Source organism: Clarias gariepinus, chromosome 17 (assembly GCF_024256425.1).
Source record: "Clarias gariepinus isolate MV-2021 ecotype Netherlands chromosome 17, CGAR_prim_01v2, whole genome shotgun sequence".
NCBI classification, from domain to species: Eukaryota; Metazoa; Chordata; class Actinopteri; order Siluriformes; family Clariidae; genus Clarias; species Clarias gariepinus.
The window spans coordinates 19,838,719-19,852,542 of record NC_071116.1 but is presented as its reverse complement, the minus strand read 5'-3'; the positions used below and the strand labels follow the sequence as shown (position 1 = coordinate 19,852,542).

Here is a 13,824-nt window from a genome sequence, read left to right as displayed (position 1 = left end):
TAACAAGTATCAGGAAGGCTCTAATGGTCATGTGATGAAGAAGAATAGATTAGAATTTAAATCTAATAAGAATTTCATAGCTAAATTATTTTTTGTTTTATAACAAATTATGATTGTTATTATTATTATTATTATTATTATTATTATTATTATTATAAATAAAATACAAACATGTCTCAGTCAACATTGTTACATAAATTTGTGTGTACATTTAAAAGCATCATGCAGTGTTACAGTAGATGTTCCATGATTAATTTTATATACTTGAACTAAGATTTTAAAATGTTTAGAAATATATAGAGATGATTAACAAAAATTGTCATTGTGGTTTTTTAGAGAGAGAGTGATAATGAAATGTTCCCGGGTTTGCACAGTTCTGGAAATCCTGCAGTTATTTATTCATTTTTAGAATTTTTTTTATTTTATTTTTTTTTTATTGTGGCAGCTTATTATATTACAAATTATTACAGTATTTAAAATGTTTTAAGTAATATTAATACTAATAACATCAACTACAACAATAGTAGTAGTATAAGCATTAAATCAAATTGAAATCAAATTGAAATTTAATTTGTCACATACAGTCACACGCAGTACGATATGCAGTATAATGCTTATACGACCTCCCGTAACCTTAAAAAGTCATCAATAAGAAATAACATATAGAAAAACTAAGGCTATAGAAATAAGAACAAAATATAAACTATAAAAAAAAAACTGTTTATCTGTACAAACATAGAAAATATAGAAACCTGTTTTTTTTTTCTTTGTCATTACAGACAATTCAAGTTTTTATTTAATCTACTGTAATTTAATCTTTTTTGTTGTTGTTTAGTGATACATTTTCTACATTCTAGAACAATATTAGGGATTTCAAAATTATGAAATGACACATATGGCATTAGGTAATTGAGTATTATTTTAAGACACAAAGCTCAGCTGTTCTGTAATAGTTCTTGCAAGAACAGTATTTTTAAGTACATTTGCAAAACCCATCAAGCACCGTGATGAAACTGTCTCTCATGAAGACCATTCCAGGAAAGCAGGACCAAAACTTACCTGTGCTGCAAAGGAGAAGTTCATTTAGAGTTACCTGCAGTCAGTCTTGCCAGTCCGCTCCCCCACACTAACCGGGCAGGGTGATGGCGAACACGTTCTTCTCTCAGTGAAGTTGGCCAGCTGCAACTTTCTAGCCTACCTCCTTACAGAGCAGTGTAGCACACTGAGGGCACTCTGTACCCTGTAGCCCATACATGACCTCATACCTATAGCTGTGATTGACAGGGCAGAGAGCCATCCTTCAGACCCTTGAGAACATGGTCAATTTTACTTCTGCTAGGGATGGTTTGGGGATCTGAACATATATACTTTAACATTTTGCTTGTTACAATTGATTACTCAAAAATAATTTATTATTATTATTATTATATTTTAAATTTATACATTTGCATTCGAGGTGGTCAAAAATTGCCGTTCCTCTTTAATCCTACAGGTGGTGCACTCTTAACTATTTACACATTGGCAGGCGGCATAGCATCCTGTGTGTTAGTAGCAAATTGTTTACCAAGATTGTTTAAAATTGTAACAAAATCCCCCAAAATAATACTTTTGAATCTGGATATTTATAAAATTATATTACTTCACAATACAGATCAAATCAGCACCTAGGTATTGTGATAATCTTGTATCAGGTGGAGTCGGTGATTGCCATCCCTAGCACTTCATGGTCGGCACCACAGTGACTACCAAAAGTTTAGCATGTGTTTAATATGGTATATTTAGTCTTACCGTACCATATTAGGTATGTTCGTACATACTACTGGTATGGTATAGTACAAGAAGCTCCATACTAGATGCCAACAATACTGAACATATTTTTTATGTTCCATATTACCACACAACACATAATCTGCATGCTTTTGGCTTGGAGGAAACCCACCAAGCACGGAGAGAACATGCGAACTCCATGCACATAGACCCCGATGCTGGAATGTATTTGTCTGTATGCAAAAAATACAGTTTTTTTTAACCTATTCAAATTTTGGTTTGACTCCAGTTGTGCTTAAATCCTTAGCGAATCCAGACGTATTATGTGTTAGTCAAGACAAATAGTCAATAAATTTAATTTAAAGTCTTAATGTGTAAAACATTAAGACTTTACAACCATTTGATTTAGTGTACTAGTTACTGTTGGCTATTTACAGTAGAAAGATCTAGACGGATGTGTGCGCACATACGTTCCGAGGCAAACGATCGGATTGGTGACGGTCGAGACAAGAGCCGTAATTAACATCAGCAAAAAAACATCACATTAGAATGAAGCTGTCGTCTTGATAACAATGATAATGTGAGTCCGCTCCATTGTAGCATAGGTAATCTACAAAATTATAGCCTGTAGATGCCATGCACGGCCAGAACGTCGGGATTTAAAGAGTCTCTCTGCCTGTGGGCCATCTGCACATTATTTATACCTTTCTCTCGCTCATTTCTCTGTATATGACACTATTATCTAGTCGTGTAGGGATGCAGAGCTCAAAGTGCACCTCGGGTACATCGGTGACGATTTTAACAGATCTCGCCTAATAGCCTTGCGCACATCCTACAGTAGTTTTTGCAGAAAGCTTTCAACAGCCAGGACCTACGGGATGATAGTTTGGTTGGAATTTGGTCAGGAAACTGGCAGCAGCACATCGTGTATTTCGACCCGTTTTTTATCTCTGCCAAGTTTTATCCTTTGAAGGAAAACGTGAGCAGGCAGAATTCTTCCAAGGTCAGGTTAACTTAAGCTGACATGCACTGTAAGATCAAAGGAAGTTCCCTAAAAAGTCATTTTCCACATAAATTACTTTTTATTTATAAATTAAAGTAAGCACTTTGATTAAAAGACGATTAAAGTTTTTTTTTGTTTGTTTCCAGTCTTATTCACACGCACAACAGATACAATGTGTTTTAGTTACAGTGGGTATGAGCAGGTGTTAGGGTTAAGGTTGGGTTGTTTTTTTTCTCCTTTTCTTTTTCCCCCTTAATCAAAGGGATTTTAACTTTGAGTCAGAGGTGCACGCTGACGTTGAGCTAACCTTGGCTCAGACTGAAGCATCTGGTGACACTGTTCTCACAGACAGCAGCATCACTTTAATAAGTGTGTGTGTGTGCGTGTACATGCTGTCTGTTGGCCTGCTGCAGAGCGACTGAGGAGGTTTTTACCTGCTACTGTAAACCTGCTGAGATGCCGAACATTACGTCATGACATTTCTCTTCCATACATTTACCCATACAGGCTTTTTTATCCTTCTTAAATATACATACTTCACAAAAAAATACAATTACATCCCGTATGTTTGTTTTTTGTCAAACACTTTTTTTAGCTTCTTTTTCCCCCCTTTTTTCCTTCTTTTTTTGTTTCTAATTTCCCAGCACAATTCCTAAATACAGAAGTAGAAGTCATTGCAATGTTCTTACTCTCCTTGTGATTTCTCTGCTGTAGTAACAGCTGCCGCATTGAATGGTCACATACTGTAGGCCGTATCCCAGCCCAACCCAAGTACAGCAATTTATCACCTGATTCCTGATGCAGTTCGACTGCTGAACCCGCGCCCATAAAAGCTGCCCGATTTGTGTGGCAGTGGAAAGGCACAGATCCGTGGCACAACCAGTTAGGGCTGAATCGCCCCGTATGGTCACACTGCACTGGCAGAACTCTAGAGAGAGAAACTGTAGTCACTGATTATGTACCTTATTCGAAATAATGTCAGCATGTTTCACACATTTAATACATAAATGTATTACTTGTGTGTTTTTTGTTTTGTTTTTGGCCATAAATTCAATTTTCAACTTTTTCTCTCTAAATGAAGGGAATGTTTTTTCAGGTTTAAGATTTAAGACAATGTGTCTTTAAACATCCTTACAGTACATGTAATGATGCAAATTTAATAACACTATTAATGATAACACTACTAATTTTTAAGTCCTCCTGTATTGCATTTATTACAAAAAAAAAAAAAAAATTAACCCTAAAAATCTGTTCAAAAAATTTAGGGAATCATATTATGCTTGTTTTGGCATTCGTTTAAACTGAAGACATATTTATTTCTTTTATGCCATTTTTTCCTAAGATTGTTTAGCCGGTGTCAGTGCCTACAGTGGTGCTTCGGTTTAGTTTTATATCATGTTTTGCAAACTTAATCTCCGAGAAAAGGCTATTTGGAGTTTTTTTTTTATTATAGAACACATGGTTGGGTTTGGAAATATGAGGAGCATCTAGATTAAACCGGAACTTTTGATTGTGCACAATTTCAGAAAACAGTTATAAGGGTAAATGTTGCTTTATTTCTTTATATACCCGTAAGCTCCTGCTACACTCATGAACTTGTCCCAGCATTTTCCTAGTGTTTGTATACCATCAAGGTAGAACATTTCCGTCACCGAAGCCATGATGGGACAACCTCCTGAAACCCTGGCCCCCCAGGAACTCCTTTAAAGGCCCAAACAGGTGGAAATGGCTTAAAGTGAGGTCAAGATTGTACATTGCAAAGGGCAATAACTTTCAGCCGAGTTCCTGTAATGTGCAAGGTGTGTGTGTACAGGTCCCCCAGACAGATTCATTTTCTTCCACAAGTTGGTCACAAGTTATCCATTGTTTTTCAAGCATCCTGCATTTCACGCTCTAAATGTTTGCATGAGTGACTGCAGCCACCTTGGCCGGGATCGTCATTCACAGATTTACAGCCGCAATAAAACATTTTTACCCTTAAAATGTTTTACTGCAGCTGAGAGTCTCGTCACCGTACCGTGTCTGGAGCACTCTGTAAATGTCAATCGGTTTTATGTGTTCATTCACAAATTGATCACAAATCCCGGTTAGACTTGAACACCCCTTGTAACTTGTATAGATTTAAAAGCATCCTTAAGGAATTAATCCATGTAGGCGGAATGACTTCCAGATGACAAGGTGACTGGTATTAGTGACGAGATGCTGGGAACTGTACAGTATAACTTGCGATTCAGCTCTCATGCTTAAGTGAGATCGGCTATTTGGAAAAGCGGCCGGGTCTTAAAACGCACACCCGGGTGAATCATTATCATCAGAGATAATTTTGTATTCGCTTACAGGCAACAAAATGACTAAAGTTTTACTTATGTAAGAATAAAAACGCACACAGAGCTCCAAAAAATGCTGATGCATCGTCTCGTACCTTTATCCATAATAACACACTCGCGGAGTGGGTTGGAGAGCAGCAGCGGCGGGAACTTTGTCCTTCGCGGAGAGGATTTGCCGGTGAAGTAGTAGGTTATTGCGCAATGGAAGGGTCAAGCAGAGTAAAAAAAAAACAGAACGCATATGTGGAGATACCTGTGTTGACTGTGATGATGCTGGAGAGGTGGTGGGAGCTAAATGGCTGCACTGTTATGTAGTCTATTAAATAAAAAAAAAGGCGCTAGATTTCCTCCTACACATCAGCCTACACTGTCTTTCACCAGCTTTTAGATACGTATTAATGGAATTCCACTAGATTCTTTACTGTGTGTGGATTTTTTTTTCTTTTGTACTTTTGTCCTTGTGTGCATGTACAGAACGGTAGCAGCTTATTGCAGACCATCATGTTAGTTCCTTACTTCCAATATCTAAATTTACACAGTCAACATTAACATTATCCTTCAGTATAACGTAATGGAGAGCAGACAGTCTTCTCCTACACTTCTCTGCAACATTATGATTACAAAAATAGTTTATTGCATAAGCAGGGTAGTTGTTTTTTTGTTTTTGTTTTTAAATAAAGGGCAGAATAGCACACTGAGTATATACGGTTCCTATGCAGACAGGATCATCACATCACAGCACCGTCATTTAGGAGAATAATTAAATGTGTTTAACCATAATTATATTAAGCACACATTATCTGACCCCTGGTGATCTGTAATTAAAAGAGATGCTGAAGCCTGTTGCTCAGTCATGTGTAAAGATGCGCCAGAGGAAAAAGCTAATTGTAAGCCCCTACTTCACTTTAAACAGAGGGAAAAAACCCTAAAACCAAGACAGGGTTTAAAAATGATTCATGTGCGTCACAGTGGGTTACCAAATTAGCAAAATCAAATGGACCGTGTCTTAGCTTCAGAAATATCATTAGCACAGTAGGATAAAGTACATTTATTTCTGAAAGTAAAAAAGTAACTGACGTCTCACGTTTTTGTTCTCAGCGACGGGGACGAGTTGAAGAAATCGCTGTCTGAGCTTACAGACTCCAAGAACGACAACAGCAAGAGCATCAGCAGGATCAGCAGCGGCAGCAACCCGTTTCTGGACATCGCCCATGACCCCAACGCTGCCGTTTACAAAGCAGGCTTTCTGGCCCGGAAAATCCATGCCGACATGGATGGCAAGAAAAGTAAGACCAATGCTGATGACGATACAATACAACATTTATAATTTATTATTATATGCTGAGGCGTTTTATTCTTATTCCACTTGTACCAACACAGCTGTTACATTTCAGATTAATAAACGAGCAACACATACTTTGTGATGTACCTTTTTACATGGTTACTTTCAGAATTGTGACACATCTGCTTAATAGAAGCGGTGAAATTATCCCTCATCTTTTTTTTTCTCCTTTTGCTTTCATGACTTTATGCACACCGACTAGCTTCCACAGATTTCTTCTTCAACTTAAAAACGGTGACTTATACACTTAACGATTTGACACTCGACAGACAAAGTTTGGGTAATGTGTGTACGTAAATGTGTTTATGTACTACAGTACTCGCAGATCAAGACCTTACTCGTTTATCAGGTTAAAATTTGTTCAAAAAAATGTTGCTTGTCTTGCAAAAAGGTCGCAGACCAAGTGACTTGCAATCCAAGGTTCCACTGTACATATTTCAACATCCACTGTTCAGAGGAGACTGCATGAGTCACGCCTTCTTGGTCAAATTGTGGCAAAGAAACTATTACTTCAGAAGAACAATAAGCAGATGAGACTTGCTTGGGCCAAGAAGCAGAAGGAGACCAACTGAGCATGCCAACTTAATGTGGACTTTTCATTTTTGTTCACTGCACACACTTGCATGCATGGTCTTTCTTTTTCGTCATTACAAAATAAATAAATTGATGCATGAATTGAGACCTGAGCATCATTCAAGTTCAAGTAGGCTTTATTGTCACTTCAACCATATACACAGTAAAACGAAACAACGTTCCTTCAGGACCACAGGCCCATAGTTCTGCCTCCTCTATGTTCATTGGCTGTCAACTGTATGGCAAGTATACACTACATGGCTACGTCCAGAATCGGCTTTGAAAAATGAAACATTTGATGTACTGCGACTCATGTCAGGAGGAGTGTTCTCAGCCTGTTCTCCTCATACACATGCCAACTGGCCGAAACTTGTGCTGACTGACACAGATTAGGATGGATTTTGTGTTGTATACAAAATCCTGTCTAAAGTCGTAGTGTAGTGTGCCGGGGACTGAAAAGACAAAACATGCACAACTTATGTTACTAAGAACCCTAAAGCCCTGACTGACACTTATTGTTATTCCGTCCATAAATGTTTAATAAATTCCATCATATTATCAATTCTACCTTCCTTTTTAGGAACATTATTGTTGTTCACCCTGCGCAGTCTCTAAAAGGGATCTTTTTTGAATACAAGTGATGGCTTATTAGCCATGCATTATGCATGCATTAATGTAAACCTGTGACTGTTTGCTCAGATCAAATAATTTTGTACTTGTACTGACGAGAGAAACTTGTTTTGAGCAAACATGTACATCTCCATAACGTGCTAAAAGACTTCTTTATCTCATTTAGATTCCCTGCCAAATCTATAAAGTTATATATTTAAAGGTCCCATATTTTACAATATTATTAAAAAGCAGCTAAAAACCAATCTTTCTTAAATGTGACTGTTTTAACATGTATTACGATATATATTAACGTCCCATATTTAGCTATTTTTAAATACCAGCTAAAGCCCATTTTTTTTAAAGTATGTTTGGGTAGGTTTAACATGTATCGTTTTAGTTCATTATTATTATTAATATTATTGTTATTATCAAGTTTTATGCTTAGTTTAACTATTTATTGTATGTTTGTCTTTTGTTATTTTCTAGATTGTTTTCTTAGAAAGCGCTTTGTGACACTGGTCTTAAGAAGCGCTATATAAATAAAACTAATATGAAGTAACGTTAGCGGGAAAATCTAACTGGTTTGTTGAAACCCCAGCCAATGCAAAGATGAAAAAAGCAGGGATTGTTATTTTTCCTCTTTTTTTTTGTTTGCACACATACACTAACGACCCATCAGAATGTCTAAAAATGACTAAAACTGAATTAATACAACTCCTTTACCTTCCACATATGTGGTGGAGAAAAATGCTTCCTAAAATCAAGATAATGGGTGACATAATCTGCGAGATACAGGCTCTAATGCAAGGTAAAAAAAAAGGTTATAAAAATAATTATTGCATAGTAGAAGCTGGCAGGAGGAAGAGCAGGTCGAATACAGCGATGCTAATGACCAGGCACGAATGCACAGCATTCACCATTAGTGCTTTGTATTTCGTGACCACGTCTGTCCCGCGTATAATGAGTTTCAGCAGACACCGAAGGAAAGAAAAGAATTTGGACTTGATGGTGTTGAGCTTATGCCTGCTGAAATAGCTTTGGATTAAAGCCCACCTCCGCAGAATGTCACTGTGGCATTTAGGTACACAAAGAAAGTAATCCCCCCTGCAATCTGATAGCGGTGCTCGATCCTGATACCGTTCTAAAATTAAACAGAATATCGTACCGTCATAATATCATTCTGACAATACACTAACAGGTGGCCAGCTTGCTTGCACTCGCCAGAGCGGTATTGCGGCGTTGCACAAAAATAGGCGGCTTTTTTTCCATCGCAGGTTGCAGATGTCAAAGAGTTATAAAGACAACAAGGTTAGAACCCGAGCTCCGATTAACAGCCAGTAAATTTCCGAATCTGATGGCGGTAAGATTAGTTAGCGATACCAGGGCGAGTGCAGCATTTTCGCGCCATCTCCGGAATACCGTATGAGAGCAAGGTCAATTCCTCCCCTGTGAACAGGGAGCTCCATTATAGTCAGGATAAAAACAGCAGGGCTTATGTGTGCTGTTCTTGCACTCGGATCATCCGGTCATGCGACGTGACTAATCAAAAAGAAAACCTCCTAAATCCCTGGCTTATAAATAACCTTGTGATGGTAAAATTAAAATAAAAAAAAATAAATAAAAAAATTACCAGTTATTCACGTAGTCCAGAGTGTGACTGTTTCCTTCCCCATATACAGTACAAGCTGAATCCTCTTCCTTTCATGTTCACATGGTTTACACATCCTTCTTGTTCACCTTTTTCTAGCCCCTAGAGGAAAGAGAGGCTGGAAGACCTTTTATGCGGTTCTCAAAGGCATGGTCCTGTATTTACAGAAGGTACTTTCCACTATACACTTCCCTGTTTTTACTGTAAGTTGACATTTAAATGATGTGATTATACTACCTGATTGCAAATATATACATATATTTTAATATTCCATTAACCTCTGTGAGTGTTCAAAGCAGCCGAGGTTAAAATTCTCGGTTGCGGTTGAGGTACATTGCCTTGATCATCAGTCACATTCAGCTATATAACGTAGTCAAATATACAACACTTACTCGTACTTCATTAATTTGCTTGCGGCACGACCTGCGTTACATCTATCACGCTTCATCATTTGTTTTAAATTACAGGTGCTTTTAGAGTCATTTAAATTCATGTTTCATGCTTTCCATTATAGATAATTTCTCTATTAACAACAGGCAACACGGTGCTTCATATTTAGTGTGAATGTTTTTCCGCAGTCATTTGCATGTTCCCAAATTATTAGCTGTAAACTGAACTGAAGAACGAAGGTGATCTGGTATCTTTTGCCTGTTCCTAAGGCAATGTATAAAGGGAATCAAAACTATGTTACTGTGTGTTACTTGGCTTTGTAACTACCTTTAACATTTCTGCAGCTTTTTAAGCTTCTTATTTTTAACATTTAGCCACCGTCATTTGAATAATCCAGTCTTTATTTTTTTTTTTACATAATCATTACTGCACAATTAAGTTCTTTTCCCCAGTAGAACTGGGGTCGGCGCATAGGGTCAGCCATAATACTGCACCCCTGGAGCAGATAGGGTTAAGTGCCTTGCTCAAGGGATCAACAGTGGGAACCTGGCGGAGCTGGGGCCTGAACCGGCCACCTTCTGATTGATAATTCAGTGCCTTGAGCTACCACTGCCTATATGCAACCAGATTAAGAAATAAATCCAAACAATATGGCAGGTATGGGGGTTATTTAAGGAACCAAAACACTCAGGGTTTGCTTTCAGGAAAAAAATATTTAAAATAAAACACTCCTAAGAAGTTCATTATTTATCCATCCCAATACTACAGCAATTTAGATAGGGTACGGCTTGTCTGTGTTGCAGTTCTTAATATTACATGGATTATCTATAGACTGAGCTCAGCTTATCACAGTTTCAATAAATAAACAAATAAATTAATCATTTTCATGCTCTTGAGACGAAGAGGGCTTGGCAGACTTTCTCATTTTCCTCCAGCTACAATCCATAGGGGATGAATAATTTTACACCCAACAGTATGTGAAGAACAGTATGTCCTTTGCAGGGATGTGTCAGTCACAGGCTGTATATACAGTACTGTACATTGCTGGAGGTGTGCGTAGGCTTTGCACAACGAGATCATCGTATGCTTCTTTACATTTGTCATACTTTAGGGAAGTGGGTCACAGGAAGTGATGTCAGTTTTGGGATTGAAAAACGATTTCTTAAATAATATGCTTAATGTTTGTAACTATGTTTACTATGTTTACAATTTTTGGTACCTATGAGAGAGATGGCTTTTAGTCAACCAGGATAAAACAGCAACACCAAAAACAAAGTGCTCTCTGTTTCCTAGCAATCTGTGCTGTCACTTTTCTGATAGCAGCTGCTGATGGACAGTTGATAAAGCTGGTTATTATCTTGCCCGCAGATATAATAGTTTATTAATACAGAATACTCTTAGAACAAACTGTAAAAAATACTCCAAGACAAGCAAATGCAATACAATATTTCAATCCAAAATCAGCTTGTATGCATGTAATAAAACCTCAACAGTGGCTTTGAGACAGTGCTGGGTTTAAAACTACAGTAGCAACCTTCCAGACATTAGCGCAGCAGAAGTTCACGTAGGTTCAGCTACAGAAGCGCATTGCTAGGAAACAAGAATGATGCATGTCTACGTTCCCTCCCTGATTTCATCCCGAGCCGCAGCTTTTCCCATCACCGAACAGCGTGCCTGATATATTAACTGATGAGTGGCTATCATGTTGAATGAATCTTCATGGCTCATCAGCAGTACACATTGAAGTACACAATGAAATTCGAATATAAAACAGACCTTCGACTTTCATGTGGAGCTGATGAGTCTCAACAGTCTTGACTCGCACTTATCAGAACCTGACACATTCACTTAGTCGCTCAGCCAATGTGGGCCGTGTGTAGAGTTGCAGACTTGCTTCAGTATTACGCGGTGAGTATATTAAGCATATTCAGAAATGGATTAAGTCTCGGTCTGAGTCCATTCAGATTATCCAAAATAACATGCAAGGATGCTCAAATTTACTTGAGAGGGTTTTTTTTTTTTTTTTTTTGCCCACTGCAGACTTTAAACACTTTGAGCTCTGAAAAATCTGGGATATGAAATATGGACTGAAGAAACATGCTTGTCTGTTTTGCCCTTGCTGTCAAATGTCTAATAATGTCAAATAAAATCTAGACTAAAATCTAGACGGAAGTTTTTCTTATCTTTTACTGTTTTTTAGGAATGGTAGTTATTCAGGCTTGCCGTTGCGTAAGTTTTGTTGAAGCTTTAAGTTTAATTGATGAGCATAATTTACCCTTCGTATGTATTTTTGCATTCACACTCGTAGTTCTTTTCAGGCAAGAATCATAATAAAATGCCTGTTGTAACAGTAACCTGTTGCATCGGAGTAGCTGTAAATTAACACAGCATGAGCTGCTTTCGTCTTCTGATATGAACACGTTATTTTATTTGGCTGAGGAATATGTAAATATGTATTTATAGTGCTCCTTATGATGGACATTTAATGTACTGCTTGGTTTAATGTTTTCCCCCCTTCTACCAAGCTCACATATGGGCATTGTGGTACCGAATGAGCATTATCGGGTAATAATGGAACCTCTATGAGTTCCAGTATTTTGTGGTTGCTGTACATTTGGTGTGGATTTGAAGGCTGGCTTAAATAAAAGTGTATATTTTCATTAAGACTTGCTTAGACTAATAGGGTTATTTTTATAATCCTTCTCATCTCCAAATGTCTAAAAACAATGTTCCACCACTCTATCTAGCTATCTAGTTATACACTTCCTTATAGTCTTTCTAGTGATACATTATTTACATGTATGCCTGTCTGTCTTTCTATCCATCTATTAGATTTATTACATGCATACCAATTTATTTATTTATATTTTTTTTACCTATATACGTCTCTGTCTAGCTGGACTGTCAGATCCATTGCTTTGGGTATTAGGCTTTCTATTTAAAAATTCCTGAATATATTACATTCTTTAATAAATATTAAATTAAGTAAATTCACTTGCCCACTCCATCCTCTTTCTCCAAATGCTACTTGAAGCCTCCTCCGAGACGCTGGAAGCACAAACCTGCAGTAAAAATGTTGCCCATTAAGCCCATTAAAGCTGCAAGCATCTAAGAACAGCTGAACTTTTCATGTGAGGAGTGGCAGCCCTGGAATATGAAAAGTGATAACCTTGACATCACATCTGACGGACTGAATGCGAGTCGATGCTGTTTACCATTCGCCACACATGTCACCACGGCCGAGTTTATCATCCAGCTCCTCCTGCACCTTTGCTGACCTAGTTTTACGCTTCTTCTCAGTATAGCCACAAGTCTGCCAGCACCTCCTACTCAGTTATTTACCTCAGTCTGGTCTGAAAAATTCTATCATGCACACAATGAAGTTTGTTCACGCTGACTCTAACTGTATTTTTAGAGTCTAAATGCGTTGTTGAGCAGTAACACAAATTATTACTTGGGTTTAGCACAGTTGTTTATTACCGTGTCTGTGTGTGTGTGTAGGAGAGAATCTTTTAAAAGTTTCTATAAATTCTTTTTCTGTGACCTTCCCAAGAACTGCATTTATAGCAACAAATCATGTATGCTGGTGTGTATGTATATACAGTATATATGTATGTTTTAAACGTAATATATATTTTTTTCTGTCCTGTTGTCGTGCAGGATGAGTACAAACCTGAGAAGGCCCTGTCTGAGGAGGACCTGAAGAACGCCATCAGCGTGCATCATGCCCTGGCCATAAAGGCTGTAGACTATGAGAAAAAGCCCAACGTACTCAAACTGAAGACAGCCGACTGGAGAGTCTTCCTCTTTCAAGCCCAGTAAGAGTTGCTGACCGTCCAGGAAATGCACAGCTTATAGGAGACAGAAATGTCATCACTCAAAGGACCACAATGGAGACCGGGGGGAGAACAGAAACCTCCCCTGGAACTAAAATCTAATTTCATGCTTGGCTTCTTAGTGAAAACACATTTATCTTCCTTCTTAGTCTGTTCCTTCTCTTTTTCCCCCTCTTTCTGCTCCTTGCCTTAGTATTCATGGCAAACTAAATAAAGGGCCTAATCAATAAAAATAGACTGGGGCTTTCCCCAGGGACCATTTTTTAAATGCGTTAATTAGAGGACTTCACTCTGTGACAGTAGTAAAGCACTGCAGCACCTTAATG

General features: G+C 37.8%; 1 protein-coding gene across 8 annotated transcripts in view; it reads left to right on the top strand.

Annotated features, from left to right (window-relative positions):
* psd3l (pleckstrin and Sec7 domain containing 3, like) overlaps positions 1 to 13,824 on the top strand; it is a 139,902-nt gene that overhangs the window by 112,831 nt on the left and 13,247 nt on the right. For all 8 annotated transcript variants that reach the window (XM_053515913.1, XM_053515912.1, XM_053515914.1 and 5 more), the window contains 3 exons: positions 6,196 to 6,383; positions 9,372 to 9,442; positions 13,323 to 13,480. In XM_053515913.1, the coding sequence (XP_053371888.1) occupies positions 6,196 to 6,383; positions 9,372 to 9,442; positions 13,323 to 13,480 (417 nt within the window). The remainder of the gene's footprint in view (positions 1 to 6,195; positions 6,384 to 9,371; positions 9,443 to 13,322; positions 13,481 to 13,824) is intronic.